This window comes from Photinus pyralis, unplaced genomic scaffold (assembly GCF_008802855.1).
Source record: "Photinus pyralis isolate 1611_PpyrPB1 unplaced genomic scaffold, Ppyr1.3 Ppyr1.4_LG1, whole genome shotgun sequence".
Lineage (NCBI taxonomy): Eukaryota > Metazoa > Arthropoda > Insecta > Coleoptera > Lampyridae > Photinus > Photinus pyralis.
Genome location: NW_022170249.1, coordinates 24,065,705 through 24,084,191, shown reverse-complemented (window position 1 = coordinate 24,084,191; position 18,487 = coordinate 24,065,705). Strand labels below are relative to the sequence as shown.

Here is an 18,487-nt window from a genome sequence, read left to right as displayed (position 1 = left end):
TTTAAGGGAAGATTCGACATCGAATAATATTAAGGAATATATTATTGTTGTGTTCTCAGTATATTAATTGCTGAATATCCTTGGAATATGCTAGACGAACGTATATGTTTATAGATCATTCTATGGATATTTGAAATATTCACATACCATGGCGAACAAAAGACAAACCGACAATTTCTTGGTTATTTGGAAACTAAATTTCAAATAGGTAGCACACAAAAAACAAAGAACGCAAAAAAACAATTGTCATATAATATATAAATAAATAATACAGATAACCAAGAAATTGTCGTTTTGAAGAATCCTTCCATATTTAGTTGGCCGTGGAATGCAATAAAAACGTTTTAATGTGTAAAATGCAACATTGCAAATAATATTTAATATAAATATAACAAGTGATGCATCAAAATTTAAGAAATTTTACGCTCTTTTCAAAAACTCCAAAATATATAGCGTGATCCGTATGAAAAAAACACCATGTATAAAAACTGTGTATCGTGATGGATTCTACATAAACAAGTGCTCTAAGAACGATTTTGCCAAAATCAATTATCTTTAATAATAAGAAAATTATGGAGCATTATAAATCGACTAAATTCGAGAAACGCCCCCTGGCGGCCAAACGATTAGATAACTGAGTTCTGTTTTTCAATCTCTTATAATAAAGGACCACACTGATGAAAGTATAGATCCAAAAATTACCATTTTCTTAAGAAAACTCTACATAAGAATCTGCTGTAAATTTGTGAACATTTATAAAAGTCTCTTTTTTCAAATAGCAAAAAAATCATAATACGTATATTTTTATGTGAAATCTGAAATCATTACCTTATGATTAGATTAACAGTAGGTAGAGTGAAGAGAAAAAAAAATCAAACCTAAACAGTAAGCAAGTATTGAAAAGAAAGAAAAGTTCGATTGATTAAGGTCGTTCGTATGAAATGAAGATATTTCTCCCGACATTTTTCCTTATTGCAAGAATTCGCCGTATAGTTTTATTCGTACTGGTGAAAAATGTAAATAAATCGCTTTCGGCCCTTAACGCGGATTGAATTGCAATAATGGAAAATAAAGTTGGTCGTGAACCTGAAAATATATCTTATTTAGAGTGCTTTTTTATCAGCTACGAGACGCCCGCAACGGCGCCAGGCATCTCAACCGTCCCGACGTCTCCATGACGACGGCTCCGAACAGTCTAATTCGCGACAATTTAGAAAAAGCTAGTTTTTTACCGCTTTTGTGTAATTTCGAGCACTAAACACGCATTGGTACTCCTAACGGCGCAAGATGAGTGTTCAAATAAGAGAAATGCGTCAATGTCAGAAAATGTAGACGGAAAGCGAGAGAAATTTAAAGCTGCAAATGGAAGGGCGTCTCGGCTCTATGAGGGCTTTTCAGCTTACCGCAAAATTTAATTTGGATGGACGTGACTGAACTAACCGAATATGGGTGATTATGACTAATTCTGTTTATTTCCACAATTCATCCATCTTTCTCGATGCATACGAATTGAATTAAAATTTTAGGCGCACTGAAATAAGTTGCCTTTATTCTAAAATGAAAAGCAAAAACGGAAAATTCTTTATATTCAATTGTGTGAAACTCTGAAAGAATTATCTTACTCTCATAGCACTTACTTATTGCTATTCATTATTGACTCGTGTGAAGTTAACCATGTGTGTTCAGTAATGAATATGCAAAAGCATCAAAATGAGAGACAGTTTTGACGAATCGCAAGTACAATTCTCTTTCCATCCCCAATTTTGATTCGTTTCGAACTAGTTTTTTGATATTGAGAGACACAATCTAAGCAAAAATCGAATACCTATCTATAAGATCGTTATCTACCCCTACCCCAATGGCGAATATCGACTTGAACTAATCAACTTTTTCTTTGTCTGGTTTGTAATAATACTCTATGCGGGCTACTCACAAAGAGGTTGCGATAGTTCGTAGAAATATTTCTTCGAATGTCAACCCCTTATTTAATGGGGTAGTAAGGGGGTGTAATTTCAGTCACCTATGAAATCTACAATTTTTTACATAAATTTGGTCCTGGTCCGACTTTGAAATGGTCACATAAACAGAACCTAAAAGAAAACCTCCCCGGTGGCGTTGAAGAATGAGGCGGTATCACTAAAAGAAAATGGAAAACGAACTGACAGGTATTCAAATATTCATGACTGCAACGAAATTTAATGAACAAGCATCTCCTGCAAGCGACGTTTCTTAATAACTTTCTCAGAAATCATTTCACAAAGGCTAATCTTTTCAGAGCGAAATTAGTTAAATGAGCATATGAGAAATTAACGCAATATTTCATTACAAATGCACCCTCCACAAATGCAACTGATAAGGGAAAACACCAATGTAATTTCCGGATTCTGATATACTTTAATATTTTATTATTTTTAATAACACTTCACCGGAAAGCAAAGGCAGCTAGTCTTTTGGGAAATACATTAACTAAAAAGTGAAATGTCAACGCGACTCTGCTAGTTTGTGTCTGTTTTCTTTGGGGTATAGCTTGATTTAGGTGGGAAATGTTAATCTCACGGGGGTGTTTTATCATGGTACGTGTAAGTACCTTCGGATATTTTATATCAGTCTGATAGTTTCTCGCCACGGCGATGAAATTAGTGTGTAGCTGGAGGGAGGGTGCCATAACTGTGTTATACGCACTCTCTGTGTCCACGCTGGTGGTTGTTATCTCTGTGTATCGGGTGATTAGATTAGGTTTTGATGTTTCCTTGGAAATAGTCCCTTACGTCAAAATCGATTCGTATATATTTAAGCTTCTTGGCAGATCTCTTTCCTTGCAATCTTTTGTCGATATCGAAATAAACACGTTTCAGACACTTAGGTATTAGTATAATCATACTCGTAGCTCAATAATAAAAGCTCGTGTAGTGTGGTAATTAGCAACGTTACCATTTTTTTTTCAAATTTCGCTGTCTAAAAGGGGGGCCTCCCCACGAATTATTTCCTGAGATGCTGTTTTTGAATTTAAAACGTGCATAACTTTTATTTCTTATTGTATTCTAATTAAAAGTGTCAACAAAAGCAACCGTTTTCTACCAACTACTGCTCTTCTTTCTGCCCTCTTATCAAAGTACGGGGGGGGGGGGGGGGGGTGGAACTAATTTTATCTTTTATGGTACTCTAATGCACTCCATTTTTTCTATGGCTTTTCAAAAATTGTCGAAAGGATGTTAATGTCAATTTTCTTCGAATAATATCTGAAAAACAAGTGAAAATTTTACAGAATGTTCTTTACACTAATGAGAATATCTCACAAAAAATTATGACTGAGACTCAACTGCATGTAGAGTAATATAGTTATGAAATTCAATAAAAACGTTAAAAAGAGAATTCCACGAAATTTGTTATGTACCTACATACTTGATGAGTTAAGGCGCAAAATTGTAATTTTTAAACAAAAGTTATACTCATTTGAAGATTGGCATTCGGGTCACAAAGTGTCCCCCTCCTACTACTGAGATATCTAATTTCGCATTTAGTTAATTGAAAATGTCGCAAAAAAATAAAGATATTATGGTACTTAGAATAATGCTTATTGATTGTAATGGAACCCTACTTAAATAGCATTTTCCAACCCCTCGCAGCGACGCACGCACGATCTTGTAAATCGTTATTCTTTTGTTATTTGCGACATTTTCAATTAATTACATGCAAAATTAGATCACTAGATCACTAGTAGGCGGGGGACACTTTGTAATCCGAAGACCCAAACTTCAAATGAGGATCTTTTGTTTGAAAAGTTATTTTAAAAAACTGTTTGACAATTTTGTTCCTTAACTCATCAAGTATGTATACAACAAATTTTCTGGAATTCTCTCCATTTTCATTGTCCGACCAAGAATCGCAGTGGAGTTTTTTTTTCGAATTTTCAAAAACTAATTTCAAATTCGTGAGGTTCATGTTCAAAAATCCCTAGATACCAAATTTCGTCGAAATTAGAAATTTTTTTCGCAGGAATTTTCAAAAAATGTATACAAAATCGGAAAGGGCATATCCGAAAACCTATTAAAAGACGTGCCATCAGTCTTTCTAATTCTTATGGTTGCTGAGAAAAAAATTAAAGAAGAAATGCAAATTTCACCAATTTTGTGGGGGTGGCTCCCAAACGAAACACGTTGGATCCTCGGTGTATATGGTAAAAGTGCTTGTTTTGATTCCCTCTCCGGCCCAATTTTTTTACATACTTATATGTAACACCCTGTATAGAAAGGATGCGTTTTTATTGAATTTCATAACTATATTACTCTGATTGTAGTTGAGTCTCAGTCATAATTTTTTGTGATATATTCTCATTAGTGTAAAGAACATTCTGTAAAATTTTCACTTGTTTTCATTCAGTCCCTTTTCAGACATTCGTCGAAGAAAATTGACATTAACATGCTTTCGGCCATTTTTGAAAAGCTACAGAAAAAAAAGGAGTGCATTCTCAATACTAAAACTTTTGCTGCAGGTAGTATTATAAGTATTCCACACAGAAATAATATATTATTAGTGAGTCTCTTCTTCTTTCTAAAAATGTGTGGCTTTAAAATGTAACGAGCCACTAGTTTGTTTTTAGCGCATTTTTGCAAATAAATTTGTAAAAAGTCGCTTTTAATGTCACTTAGGCTGGCTGGCTGGCTGGCTAGCCATCTGGGCTGGGATGATCGAGTCCAGTACTCCACAGAATTCCTTCCAACGCCACCTGAACCACTGAATTCTTTACTTCTTTAAGGGCAAAACCCTCTATCGAAGCATCGAGTTAGGCGGTGATATATTCGAACCCTTCCTTTAAATTCCCAATTTGTCGATCTTTTATGTATACATTTAAAAAATCAGTTTATGCATTAACTGGATGTATCTATTACATTTAAGCATTGAGCACATCTTTTTAGGAATTTTTCTGCTTAAACTGAACAAATCTATAACATTAATACAAGAAATTTCAGAAAATCAAGGTTTGAAGTCAATTTTTAGAGAAATTTGTTGTAAGTACATAACCGTAATCTCAGGACATAGATGTAGGTCATTTTACAAAAATTCGAGTCATACCTAAAACCCTTCATTTTAGTTCAACCCATTTATATACAGAAAAGCCTGTCGCAACCTTGTTTGGCTTCCTGAGGAGCAACAAAACCGTCTTCCAAAAAGAAAGTACTGAGTAATAAGCAAATATTGACGAGATGCATTTGTTCTTATGACTTCGCGTTTTCGCGTTCTCTTTTTGGGAGGTTTATTCTCTTATGGTTTGCGAACTGCAGGAGTAGTTGTTTGGTTTTATCGTGGGGGATGGGATTCGTTTCTGGTATTTAGATACCTCGGCTAGCTCTTGTTCTATTTCTTCGCATCAAGGAATAAGCACGATAAATCAATACGAGTACAACTTATTTATATAAAAGAAACGCCTCTTATTCTTTATAGCCCCCACTGGAAAAAAAGTATATGTTTAGAACGTTACTGCAATGAAATCATTTATTGTATACGTGAATCGCGTGTTTATATTGCTCTTTTCAATATTTTTCGCACTTTAACAATTCAGGATGTGTTAATGGGCATGTTAACTAGATAATCGACAGTTTGCTACTAATTTAAAGAAAATTTCGCACCTTAACGGATCAGAACCGTTAATCTGCAGATTACTCCGTAAATGTGCACATTAACGTTTTTCTAACATTAGCGGTAACATATACTAATCCTCTACTAGCTTAAATATTCGTGTCTTCGGACATGGCATTCAAAACAAATTAGTTTAAATGTTAGGTAAAAAAATCTATTACGAAGACATATTAACTATGCGACGGACCCAACTACAATGCAAAATTTTAAAGGAAAATTATTCTTTTCCTAGTAGAAAATAACTAATGTTTGAAAACAGCGCCAGACAACATGTCGCAAGTTTCACGTAGTTACAATACAATATATGGAAATGGAACTGTTTTTTTCTTTCTATGATATTTGATCAATTTCTGTGTTTGCCATCTACACAACCATAAAAGAGAACGTTTGTCTACAATGTTCCTGTTCCTGCTTAGAGACTCGCTGCCTGGACGTAGGTTATAAATGTTGTTTTTGCTCAACAAACTTTGGCAATAATAGAATATACGGAGCATTTTCTTTGATATCAAAATCAACTAGACTAGAGCTATTCAAAGGTTGGCAAGTATGAGCTCGTAAGGCTGTGAAAAATATTCGGAAATACAAGATCATTGGTAGGTACTTATTTGTTTTAATTTATTATAACAAATGCCTACGTTTCCTATATGGACTGATTGTAGAATTTAATTAACTTCAGTGATTTATAAACAGGTTCTGTTTGTTTTAAACTTCATTAAATATGATTAAGAATCTCTTCATTACTTATACGAATCGATATCACTTCAATACCTAATTGCATTGATAGCTTTAAATGGGCAACATCTCTTTAATACAAGCCAAACCGAAGATCAAGCTCTTGGGTAGATTTGTTAAATAATTATTACATCTGAAAACATAGACCGTAATTCCAAAATCGCGTGTCACATTTTTCAGATTATCTACTTCGCGTGCAAGTTCTTGAGGAGTAGTAACAAAGGATCGCTATTGTTTTCTTTTCTGTAGAAAATTAAGAACGTCGAGATGAATTTTTGTCTCTTCATGATAGAATTTCCGCACCTAGAATTTCAGTTTCGGCGAGATTGCAAATTCCGCTATCGAAAGTACCCCAACTACTTTTTGGGTGACCAAAGTAATTTAGGGAATTACGCTTATCGCCGCCGGACATAAACTGCCGACAATTAATAAGGATAAGGTTAAACAAGGTGGCAGCCGGCGAATACGTTCCATCGGATAAGTGGAATATTATAATAGGTATCCAAAACGCTTATGTGCGAAGCGAGTTTTTCTTTGTGTTGATATTAGGATGTAATCTGTAATCTGCGACCCCCGTGATTGATGCTCTACACTTAGACAGTTGACAAGCTTAAGGGATGTGAAATATTAGCCCTTGACATGTTCAGCCCCTTCTTACCGTGCTCAGGTGCTTAGACGGGGTTGTTTATTGACGTACAACACATCAGTTATATTAACGTAAGCATCTTTCATCGTCAAATGCTCGATGATCGATTAGAAAAATAATACTAAAATAACAATTTCAGCAATTTTCGCGAGGGGTTGAAATCGTATTGTAAGCACTTCGGGCTCGTGCGGTTCAAATGTCATACGGTGTAATTAGATCAACGCGATAAGACTGCGTACCTTTCCCGCTGGCATAATATTTGGATGACCGAAATGAAAAATAACCGGAAAATACTTACAGCGGAATACAACATTAAATATGATTAACGATCGTTTTATGCGCTCTTGCATTTCGTTTCTTATGAATGGTAATTTCAGAAAATGGAGTATTTCCACACTTTGAACGAACGGTTATTCAAGTAAGTTACAAAAAACTCTAATTACGTTTCGTTAACAGTTCTTTAATCACTTTTCAGGTCAACTATTAAGCCGTAGTGATACTTGCAAATCGCTACCGCAATTGTATTTATGTTATTCCATTAACTTGATCAGTATAATTATATTATTTTCGCGAACCAAAGGGTGTCCAACACAGATCATCCCAGCAGGTCGAAGGAGTAGCGTCGCGATTAGGTTAAATGGGATTTGCAGCTTTGTGTGCTGATTCCGTTTAAATTCCGTTTCATTTGGAAGTTATATAAAAAAGCTCAAAACTACACAGATTTAATGGCCGTTTTTATTAAATGAAACTTAGAATTTTATAATATCGCCCTGTACCTATCCTAATGTTGACTTAATTATTCTGAAACACATAAAACAATTAAAACAAAATCCTTGAAAGAAAGAGAAGTTTACAAAGCTTATTTGGACATAAAACCCCGCACACAGGCGGTCGATAAATAAAATAAGAAATGTTAACATTGCTTTACACTTTTCTTTCCGTTTCATATTAATATTTGGTCCTGGACCGAACTTTATTATACTTCGGCTCGTAGTTCACACTTGAAATTTCTGTGACTTGTATAACATTAGGCTGGCGCTGCTTTGCTCAAACCAACCGCAAAAACGACCAGCTCAGGGTTATAAAATTGACACGCTGGAGATCTTTCACAGCGGTTGATTCGTTTAGGGTATATAATCTTACTTCTTTACAATTTACCATCATTTTATAAAATTGGCAAGATACAGGGAAAATAACAGTGAAATCAAATTAAGAAATACCGGTTTATTCCAACTGATGTCAAATAACATTATCTCCACAATTGAACAACTCAACGATCCTCAACAAATAAAATGGTATTCCGACACCGATAATGACAAGTACAAGTAAAAATATAACAAAACGGTTACCTTGAATAAAGCTGGACGTTGACGCCCAGAAGTGAGCTCAACTCTCGCATCCCGTCCTAGACCAATCATACAATCTCGCATGCCACAGGGTTCGGTATATATTTAGTTGACTAATGCCTGATTGGCCTCGCTCTTCTCGTAATCTGCTTCTATATCGAGTATAATTAACTCGTACACCACATCGGAAAGAAGAGAGCTGGGACTGGTATTTTTCAGCGGGGGAGTACCCGAAATACCCTCTAAAATTACTACATAAATCACCCATCTTTAACCCCAAACGCACGATAGGTGGTGGCCCCTATCAAACCTCTCTAGATGTTACGGGGGTTCTCCAACAAGGAATAACTTAATCGCTACCAGCCTTGTGAATTAATTGAGGCGCTTTTTAAAATGACGTCTAGTAATTAAGTGAACCCTCTTTCTTTAAAAGTGGATCGGAATCCCTCCCCTCCGAAGTCTGTTGCTTGAAAACCCACGCACTTTTTGCATTCTTACAATACAGAAGATGACCTAATCCTGATTTTTCGGTTTGGAGCACGTAAAAGGATTTTAAATAGGAATTGTCTGCTATTATCGCCGACAGCTTGGAGCCAATGATTTCCGGAACTAATTATGAGGTCAACACACTATAGAATTTAAATACACAAAAAGAAAATGATCGCTAAAATTAAAACGACTTCCACAGACATCTAAATTTACTAAAATTTTGAATTCACTTTGACCACCATGTATACTTTCTGCTATCAAACATAAAACAACGTACACCCCTAAAAAATCTCCAAAATGTCGACTTATAAAAAAATAATTCCAACTTAAAAGCTACCGTTACACCATCCGAACTGAATTGAAGTTTTTAAGTCAAAGTTAACGCGATTCTTTTTAGCGCAAATTTATTTGTAAAAAGTAACTTTTAATCTCAGCTGGCTGTTGGCCCGTAAAAGAATGTGATATGTATTTGGGAAATTGTTATCTCATAGCAGACTTGCACCAGTCGCGTAATGCAAGTCAAAGAGCTCACGCGTTTGTATAATGTAATAGTTTTGCAATAAATGTATTTCAGTATCCTTCCGTTATATGTGTATATATCCAGGATATCTAAATACAAAACAGTGGCGACGAGTGTCTTGATTAGTGATTGGAACAGTGGAAAATTGTGAATTAAAATGGCATTAAATCCGGTTAAAGTTGAAAACGTGCACGGCAATTTACACGAATTTGACCCAAACGTTCATCAATGGGACCTTTTTGTGCGTAAAATGAAACAATATTATTCTGCCAATAATATCGATAAGGCCGATAAACAACGTGCTTTATTTTTAAATGCGTTAAGTGATAACGCGTTTTCTTTAATGTTGGATCTTTGCATGCCGGATAAACCGGAAGAAAAAGATTTCGATAGTTTAGTGGAGTTATTCAATAACCATTTTAATCCAAAACGTGCAATATTCGCGGAAAAGGAACAATTTTACGGGGCGCGTAAGGAAAAACATGAATTGTGTATAGTGATTGGGCAGCGCGTGTTCGTAGATTAGCAACGTATTGTAACTTCGGTAATTCTTTAAACATGATTTTACGTGATAAATTTATTATCGGTTATAATGACGGGAAAATTAAAGACAAATTGTTTCTAAGCGAGGAAAGTGTTACGTTTCAAGAAGCGGAGAAACAGGCGAAGACGTACGAAACACTAGAAGCCACTAGATCACATCAAATAGCCAATGATCAAGCGGATTTTTTCTACCGACGTGTCAATAACCAAAACCCCGGAGCAGCATCAACTTCTCGAAAAAGTGAGACGGCCGTAAAACCAGAGCCTTTGGACGTACATCTGGTAGGGAAAGGTAAACGTTTCAACAACCAGCAAGGTAAGAAGTCTAAATTTAGTAATTGGGACAAAGACGTAAACACTAAGTGTAGAGTATGTGGGAAAAATTCACATGCATCTACAGCGTGTAATTACAAAAACTATCATTGCCACAAATGTGGTAGAAAAGGACACTTACAGAGTGTTTGCGCCAACAAAAACATTCAACCACGGAAAACCGCAAACTCTCATTTTGTGGACGTAGACGATGACCTGGACACATTGTACAGTTTAGACATTAACAATCAATTTTTGTTACCCATTCGCACTATTAAAGACACAGAGAGTGGCGAACCAATTTTAGTTGATGCGTGTTTAAATAATGTGTATTTGCAATTTGAACTGGATACGGGTTCCGCGGTATCTGCAATGAACGAGTTTTTATTTGATACACTTTTTCCAGACGAAATTTTGGAAAGAACGAAAATTAAATTAAAAGGTTACAGTGGTGAAATTATTACCTACTCCACTAGGTGTCGCGTCAATGACAATCACATGCTCAAACAATAGGCATCCAATAAATATTTTTGTAATTAAGTATGGTGGACCACCAATTTTGGGACGTGATTGGTTTTGTAAAAATCAGCAAAATTTTAAAGTAATTAATAATGTGAACCTGTTTGGCGGCGACGTGGAGAAACTAATTTATAAATACCCTCAAGTATTTAATAATAAATTAGGCACTTTTACGGAAGCAGTGGTCGATTTAAAACTTAAAATAGGGACTGAACCCAAATTTTTTAAACCCCGTCCACTTCCCTTCTCGTTAAAAGAAAAGGTGGAACGCGAAATTAATAGGCTAGTGTCTGAAAACGTCCTATCTCCAATAGTCATGAGCGAATGGGGAACACCTATCGTCCCGGTATTGAAGAGAGATGGATCTGTCCGAATATGTGGTGATTATAAAATCACACTAAATCCATATTTGAAAAATGTGAGCTACCCTCTACCCAGAATCGAGGACTTATTTTCCAAATTAGCGGGTGGTAAATATTTTACCAAAATTGATTTAAGTTCGGCTTATCAACAAATTTTATTAAGCGAACAGGCCAAATCGTTATCAACCATAAGTACACACTTGGGTTTATTTGCGTATAACCGAATGCCGTATGGAATTAAAACAGCTCCATCCATTTTTCAATTAATAATGGAGAAAGTTTTAATTGGGTTGGAAGGCGTTACGTGTTTCCTTGACGATATCTTAATCGCGGGAAGAAATAAGGAAGAACATCTTCTTAGAATAGATTTGGTGCTTAATAAATTAGAGAAGTATGGATTAACAGTGCGAAGAGAAAAATGCAATTTTTTTCAAAAATCTGTTAATTACTTAGGGTTTGTAATAGATGAAGAAGGGCTCAGACCTTCTACTGAAAAGGTAGATGCATTACTAAAAGCTATACCTCCTAGAAATAAATCGGAATTAAAGTCAGTATTAGGAATGTTTAATTATTATCGTGCTTTTATTCCAAATTTTGCCAGTATGTGTGAACCACTTTATAGGTTGTTAAAAGACGAAAGTTCTTGGATTTGGAATAAAACCTGCGATCAAGCATTTGAGACTTTGAAGAAAACGATATCTTCTAAACATGTATTAGCACACTACGACTCTGCAGTTCCTGTAAAGTTGACAGTGGACGCTTCTTCAACCGCAGTGGGTGCAATTTTGACACACCGATACGAAAATGGAAAAGAAAGGCCAATAGCTTTTGCGTCTAAAATTTTGACAACCACTCAGAGGGCTTATTCTCAAATAGATAAAGAAGCTTATAGCATAATTTTTGGTGTATCAAAATTTACGCAGTACCTGTATGGTCGTCATTTTGTATTAGTCACCGATCATAAACCTCTTTTGTCGATTTTTGGGCCAAAGAAAGGTATTCCGATAATGGCAGCAAACCGTTTACAACGATATGCTGTATTTTTGTCAGCGTTTGATTACACCATTGAATACGTTAAATCGGATAAAAATGTAGCAGATTGTTTATCTAGATTGATTGAAGACAATCAAACCGAGATGAAAAATTACTTGGACGACGACGACGAAAACTTTACCTACTTAAATTTAATAGAAAAACAAGATATTTTTCGGCTTGATAAGAAAGTTATTCAAGAGGAAACTAGGAACGACGAAATATTGCGAAAGGTATTCGAATTTGCGTCACAAGGTTGGCCAAGTGACTGCAAAGAAGAGGAACTGAAACCTTATTATATTAGGCGAGACCAAATTACAATAGAAGATAACCTATTGATGTGGGGACATCGGTTAATCATACCATCACGTTGCAGGAAAGAAGTTTTAAAAGAGATACATTCGACACACATGGGAATAGTTAAGAGTAAATCATTAACTAGATCATTTGTATGGTGGCCTTCGTGCGATAAAAACGTCGAAGAATTTTGCAAAAATTGTTTAGCTTGCTCTAAACACAGAAACAGTCCGCCGAAAGCTGAAGTGATTGAGTGGCCAAAAACTGAACAGCCGTGGGAAAGGGTGCATATTGATTTTTTTGGTCCACTGCATAATAAAATGTTCATGATTGTGGTAGATTTCCATTCGAAGTGGATAGAAGTTGTTTATATGAAGAACATTACTTCGGAAAATACAGTAGATAAGCTACGAGAAATATTTAGTCGGTGGGGATTGCCAAAGATCGTAGTAACTGATAACGGACGTTCATTCGTGTCGGAATGTTTCAAGCATTTTCTATATATGAATGGAATTCAGCATATTACACCACCACCATATCATCCTGCCACAAATGGGTTAGCAGAGGTTTCGGTACGTACTGTAAAAACTCATATATTAAGGGCCATGGAAGAAAGGAATTCCACAGATCTTTTTGCGGCATTAAACCGTTTCCTATTGCACTACAGGAACAGCATTCACAGTAGTACGGGTGTTACTCCAGCTGAACTCTTGATAGGAAGAAAGCTACGCATGCGATTGGACCTCATTTTACCGGAAGAGCAGCTGAAGCGGCAGCATTTGCGTAAAGAGGAACGAGGGAGAGATCCGAAGAGACTAACAAGAAACAGTGCGGAAGTGAAACGTAATAATGTGAGGGAGGAATGATATGTATTTGGGAAATTGTTATCTCATAGCAGACTTGCACCAGTCGCGTAATGCAAGTCAAAGAGCTCACGCGTTTGTATAATGTAATAGTTTTGCAATAAATGTATTTCAGTATCCTTCCGTTATATGTGTATATATCCAGGATATCTAAATACAAAACAGAATGCTTGTACAAAGACGAGGAGTGTACGTGCATCTACCGGGGATGTGTAATTAACACCTTTAGGGACGCGAATACATAATGTGCGGTCGGCGACATCTGGGCGCCATCCCCGAGCGTGTCTTAATAACGTAATGATTTTTCAGTTTTTGCTATCTTCTTCTACAATTGTTTTCAAATTGGTGTCAGAAAAATCCTGTAAACGCGCATAACTCTTTCGTGACTGAATGGCAGAAGAAAAACTAATGAAAATGGAAGACGTACGTTTTGGACCGGAAATATGAATTGCACACCAGACTCAAGTTGCGAATTGCCATCCTTTACTAACAGGTTGTAGTACCTATCTATACCTAGGTCTCAGACTACAAGTAAGACAGTAAGCTTAGAATTCGCAGTAGCTATTTTTTCAGTATTCCTGTTCATTCCCGAACTGTTTAAGGAGTTATCCACAATATCAAGTTTGATAGATGCACATTGTTTTTAATCTTTTAACAGTTAACCACTCCTTAACTTATTGAGGATCGTCTAATCCTTTATAGTTTTGTATGGTTGTCCGTCCTTTTGTATGTGTTCGCTATAACTCTTGGTTAAGATCCCCAGATGTTTTTTATAGCTTTTAATTTTTGCCCGCCCGTTCGTAACTCTTTTTAAAAGTGGCCGAAATTTGGTGTACGAGTATTTTGGATATTACGGTAGGAACAAAAGTTATAGGACTTTGAGTTCATCGGGAACAGGAGAAACTTAAAATCGTGGTATGTGCGCCAAGATCGTTGGGGAAAAAACTAAAAGCACTATCTCAATGTGTAAGACATGAATGCGCCATATAGTTTCATCAAAACGTGTCAAAATCTGGTTAACAAGACATACAGGGATGTATTCAGCTTTCCTCCGCCTGAATATACATTTAGCAATAAATGTAAAGGATTATGAAATAACCGAAGTGTTTCAACACTAAACTTGCAGCTGAACGTGTTGTTTTGATTTTGAATTATCCTGATGTAATGGTGTTAGTTTTAATTCACGAAAGTTATAGATTCAAGGATAGCATTGCTGAGCCATGACCTCAAAAGTTCGATACAAGTTTAGGATCGGCGAGGCAAGTGTAACAACTTTCATATTCGCATACCTAATTTAATTTCATTTTCACAATGCTCTTTCGGCAAAATCAATTACTTGCCATTTGATCTAATTACTTAATAGACCAGATTTGACGGAGGTACATGTCATTGGCAGTGGTATTCCAAGAATGCATTGGTCAATAATGTTGCTTGTTGCAATCAAATCAGTATAGTGTAATTATTATTGTTACAATCATCACGTACTTGATGCAATGTTCGTGAGTAATTTTACTTAGCAAACATCGCGTGTACGTTTTTTTAAAGTGCGGTAAAACGAGAAAAGAGATAATCTACCCATCTTGAGAGACGCATAAAGTTCAAAGTTTGTCGAAGGAAAAGGTCGGAAAACTTCTTGAAAAATGAGATTCAATTTGTCGGCAACGGAAGTTTAGGTATTTTTTTATGTTGCAACAAAAACAGTTTTCGACCAATTTAGATAACCACGTTTTCTAGATGATAAGTATTTTCTAACTCTTTTATGTTGCTGTATATACCCTTTTTTCGTGAAATGAGTTTCACTATGTAATAAAATTTGCATAGGAAAACTATCGGCAGGGATAATAAAACAATAAAGGGGGTAAGGGATAATAGGTACATGCAATAATCTCATTTACAAGGACTCGGATGTTACATTAGCGAGTTAAGCGGAAGGTTCTTGAGGTGCTAGTCATAATGTAATAATGAACGCTCTGCGGAAATATGCCTACGCTAATATTGTGTTTTCCCCATTTTAGGGGGTAATTTCAGCGCAGTCGATGGCAAACTCACTCTCATTGTAGTGACTGTTGAAAAGATTTAAAATATTTCTACTGCTATTATTTTAAAATGTAAATTTATAACTGGCAAGATTCTAGAAGTGTTCTACTTGTATATTTCAGCGACTTGTCATTGATCACTATTCATTAGCCGATAGCCGTTGGTCGGTAATTAATTAATCATAGTCAACATTCAATAATTAAAATGTGACAAAGGACTACCTATAAACTTACTCCTACTTTCGGGGCCCTGCCCGATCTCCACTTCTGACCCAATAGATAAATGGTACCGAATGATTCACCTTCACTTCGAACCAGCCTTGATGACTTAGCACCTATTAAGATATGCATCGTGGAGAGAGTAACTTGGGCCTTCACTTTCTTACTCAATTGCTTATCCAATTGATCTGTACTCCAATTGCAGTAAAATTGTTTGTGACAGTAATTCCTCTCAAGTTAGGATGCTGCTCTTGTACGAAAGGTGCTCCATGTGACAACATACATCTTAATTTCGTTGGCTAAACGGCCAAACCGGTGATAGGTCTCTTTGGCATAAAATCTTTGTAGCTTCTTCGTAAGATTCAGCGCCACTCAGCTTCTTTGGAAAAACTGGGAAGATACAAGGAAAATAACAATGAAACCAGATATGGAAATAATTCCTCAACGACAGTCAAAGTTAAATTAATAACTTAATTAAATTTCCCCTCACAATACAAAAATATCCCTCGCTAATACAAAATAATTCCTCATATATCAAAAATATTTCAAAATTTAACTGAAATCCCAATGAAACCCAAACTAAATAATCTCCTTTATTCGATCGTGATTGATGATAGTAAGGATTTAATTCGCACTTAACATTTAACTTGAATGACTTAAGAACAAATAAACCCCTAAAGTGTTTAAATTGTTAAAATGATTATCGTTGGAATGTCCCTTAAAGAGCAATTATCTCAAATAATTATTAATTATTCAATTTTAACATACTCGACCAATTGATCTAATTTCTTATCGTCGTTTCTAGCTCTGTTTGTTTGATTTTATTTCCGGGGAGAACCCATGGGTACACACACATTCCACCAGATAGCAGTTGCCTGACTGACAAGTGGATTGATAAGGGACCGGTATCAATTTTGAATTTCAGCGTGGTTGTAAAGTTGAACTTGAGATTACACTTGTAATTAAAATTGAACATACACTTGAAATACAGACAAAAAAAAGAACCCTACAAACAATCGCACGTAATTTCCCGTAGAATTTACCTACAGACTTCTAACTAAGGAGGGGGTTACTCAAAAAGCAATGGTATGACAGCAACGATTAACTCCAATCGGGTCGAAGTTCATGTACAGCGGATAACATTTTCTAAAAGGCCGCAGATAACCAAGGGTTTAACCAATGTCGACTAACTTACATATTAATTCATCCTAATTATATCCTCCAGATCGGAGAAGATTGCCTAAGCTCGCTTTTAAATTATATCGAGACTATACACAACAAAATAGTCGATCGCCAAATCAATGTTCAATAATTTGCAATGAACCCCACATGGATTATTACTATTGCTATTGCAGCTCATTGCCGCTATCCGTATCTCGTTTCAGCTCGATTACTAAAACACCAATTAATTTAAGCTCTATCTGAGCCACTATCAACGCACGAATCTCTTCGCATTGACACTTTCAGGGCTGGCACCTGAAAATCGAATTCCGCGATGTCAGCCCCTTTTTTACCAAGCGGTGCTTAGTTTGCAAAGTTACAGAAGTAACTTAATACGACCGATTTTCAGCGTGTAATTCAAAACCAAACCGTGTAAAAAAATGACTAAAGCTCGCCGTATTACAAGTTCATAAAATAAAAACGTGAACTTAACATAAGCAATGTTTGTTTGGTGGAATGTTCTTGAAACCTTGACCCGTTTTAAACTTCCGCAAAATTTAACAGGAAAAATCGCAAAACAATTTAACGCAAATCTCATTGTTAAACTTATCAGTTCAATGAAAAATCGTGTTATAAACACTACCTCTTTGGTTAGCTTGTCCAAGGCTTTCTGGATAGAATCCTTTGTGTGCCCATTTCTTGTTTTTATTCTAGTTAGTATACAGGCTATTGTTGTCGCGTAGTTTTTCAAAACAAATGCAAAATGGTGGAAATCAGCACGTAAGTAACGCTATGCCTATATAGATACGTACCTAATCTTTATGAATACCGCCTCGGCACCCAATAATGGGGGGCTGGAGTGTATGTTCTCATAAATGGAGTAGGAATGTTGGATGAAGTCATTGGAGGTGTGGACTTGTGGAGGCTGTGGAGCTAAATCCGGAAAGGGTGGGATTTTCATCTTTTAACCAACCCCATTTTATAAGTTACTTACTAAATAGTAACTATTCATTCATAATTTTATAAAAAAAAGAGGAAATATTAATTTAGGTTTTATGTCCCATTCGTGTAAATAAGAACGACTGTAACTGGGAATTTGCAATAATCGCTTCGAAAATGGATTAAATGCAGCACGGTGCTTTTCATTTCCATTTAAAAAAAGAGCCGACTTCAAATTTATTTGACATTAAATTTTACATAAGGCGTAAAAAGAAAAGAAGGAAAATCTAGAAAAAGTAAATGAGAAAACGTAAATTTTAAATTGTAAGACAGTTTTCATTTACATAAATACGATAAGCTGTTATAACCACGTCAGAGGACTTATAGTGCCTTGAAGCTGAAACATACGGCACAATATCTCTGGTTTTATCTTAAACGTTTTACGTCCCAAAACCCACCCTTATTTTACTAGCTAAATAATTCCGAATTTTATTCCTTCCATCCTCTTTCATTCGCGTAGGTGCGCGAAAGATAATGCTATTAAAAGCGGTTGAGAAAACTCATAAAACATCTCGATATGAAATTTTTCTCTCGAGCTTTGAAATGCCTTCTCACTTTCTGCGAGTGTTTTATAGCTCCGACAAGTAATACCGGGATTGTAAAGTTTCAGATTTCTACGATACTTCTTAACGCCTAAAATGATGGTGCACGGCAACACATTTATCACGCCGTGGTAGAATGGGTTGCATAACACATTACAATTCTTGACTTCAATCATTAAATTCTTATCCAACCTTCGGCTCTTTACGTGCTTCGGTGAAAAATAAATATGTA

The 18,487-nt window shown here is 35.8% G+C and overlaps 2 protein-coding genes across 5 annotated transcripts in view; both read left to right on the top strand.

Moving 5' to 3' along the window:
* The window catches only part of LOC116160495 (protein prickle-like), a 316,299-nt gene that overhangs the window by 72,786 nt on the left and 225,026 nt on the right, over positions 1–18,487 (top strand). The gene's annotated exons all lie outside the window — the stretch shown is intronic.
* LOC116160505 (uncharacterized protein K02A2.6-like) lies at positions 10,859–13,266 on the top strand. The gene is made up of 2 exons (XM_031473719.1): positions 10,859–13,007; positions 13,103–13,266. The coding sequence occupies exons 1-2, from the start codon at positions 11,061–11,063 to the stop codon at positions 13,118–13,120; spliced, it is 1,965 nt and encodes a 654-aa protein (XP_031329579.1). The 5' UTR covers positions 10,859–11,060; the 3' UTR covers positions 13,121–13,266.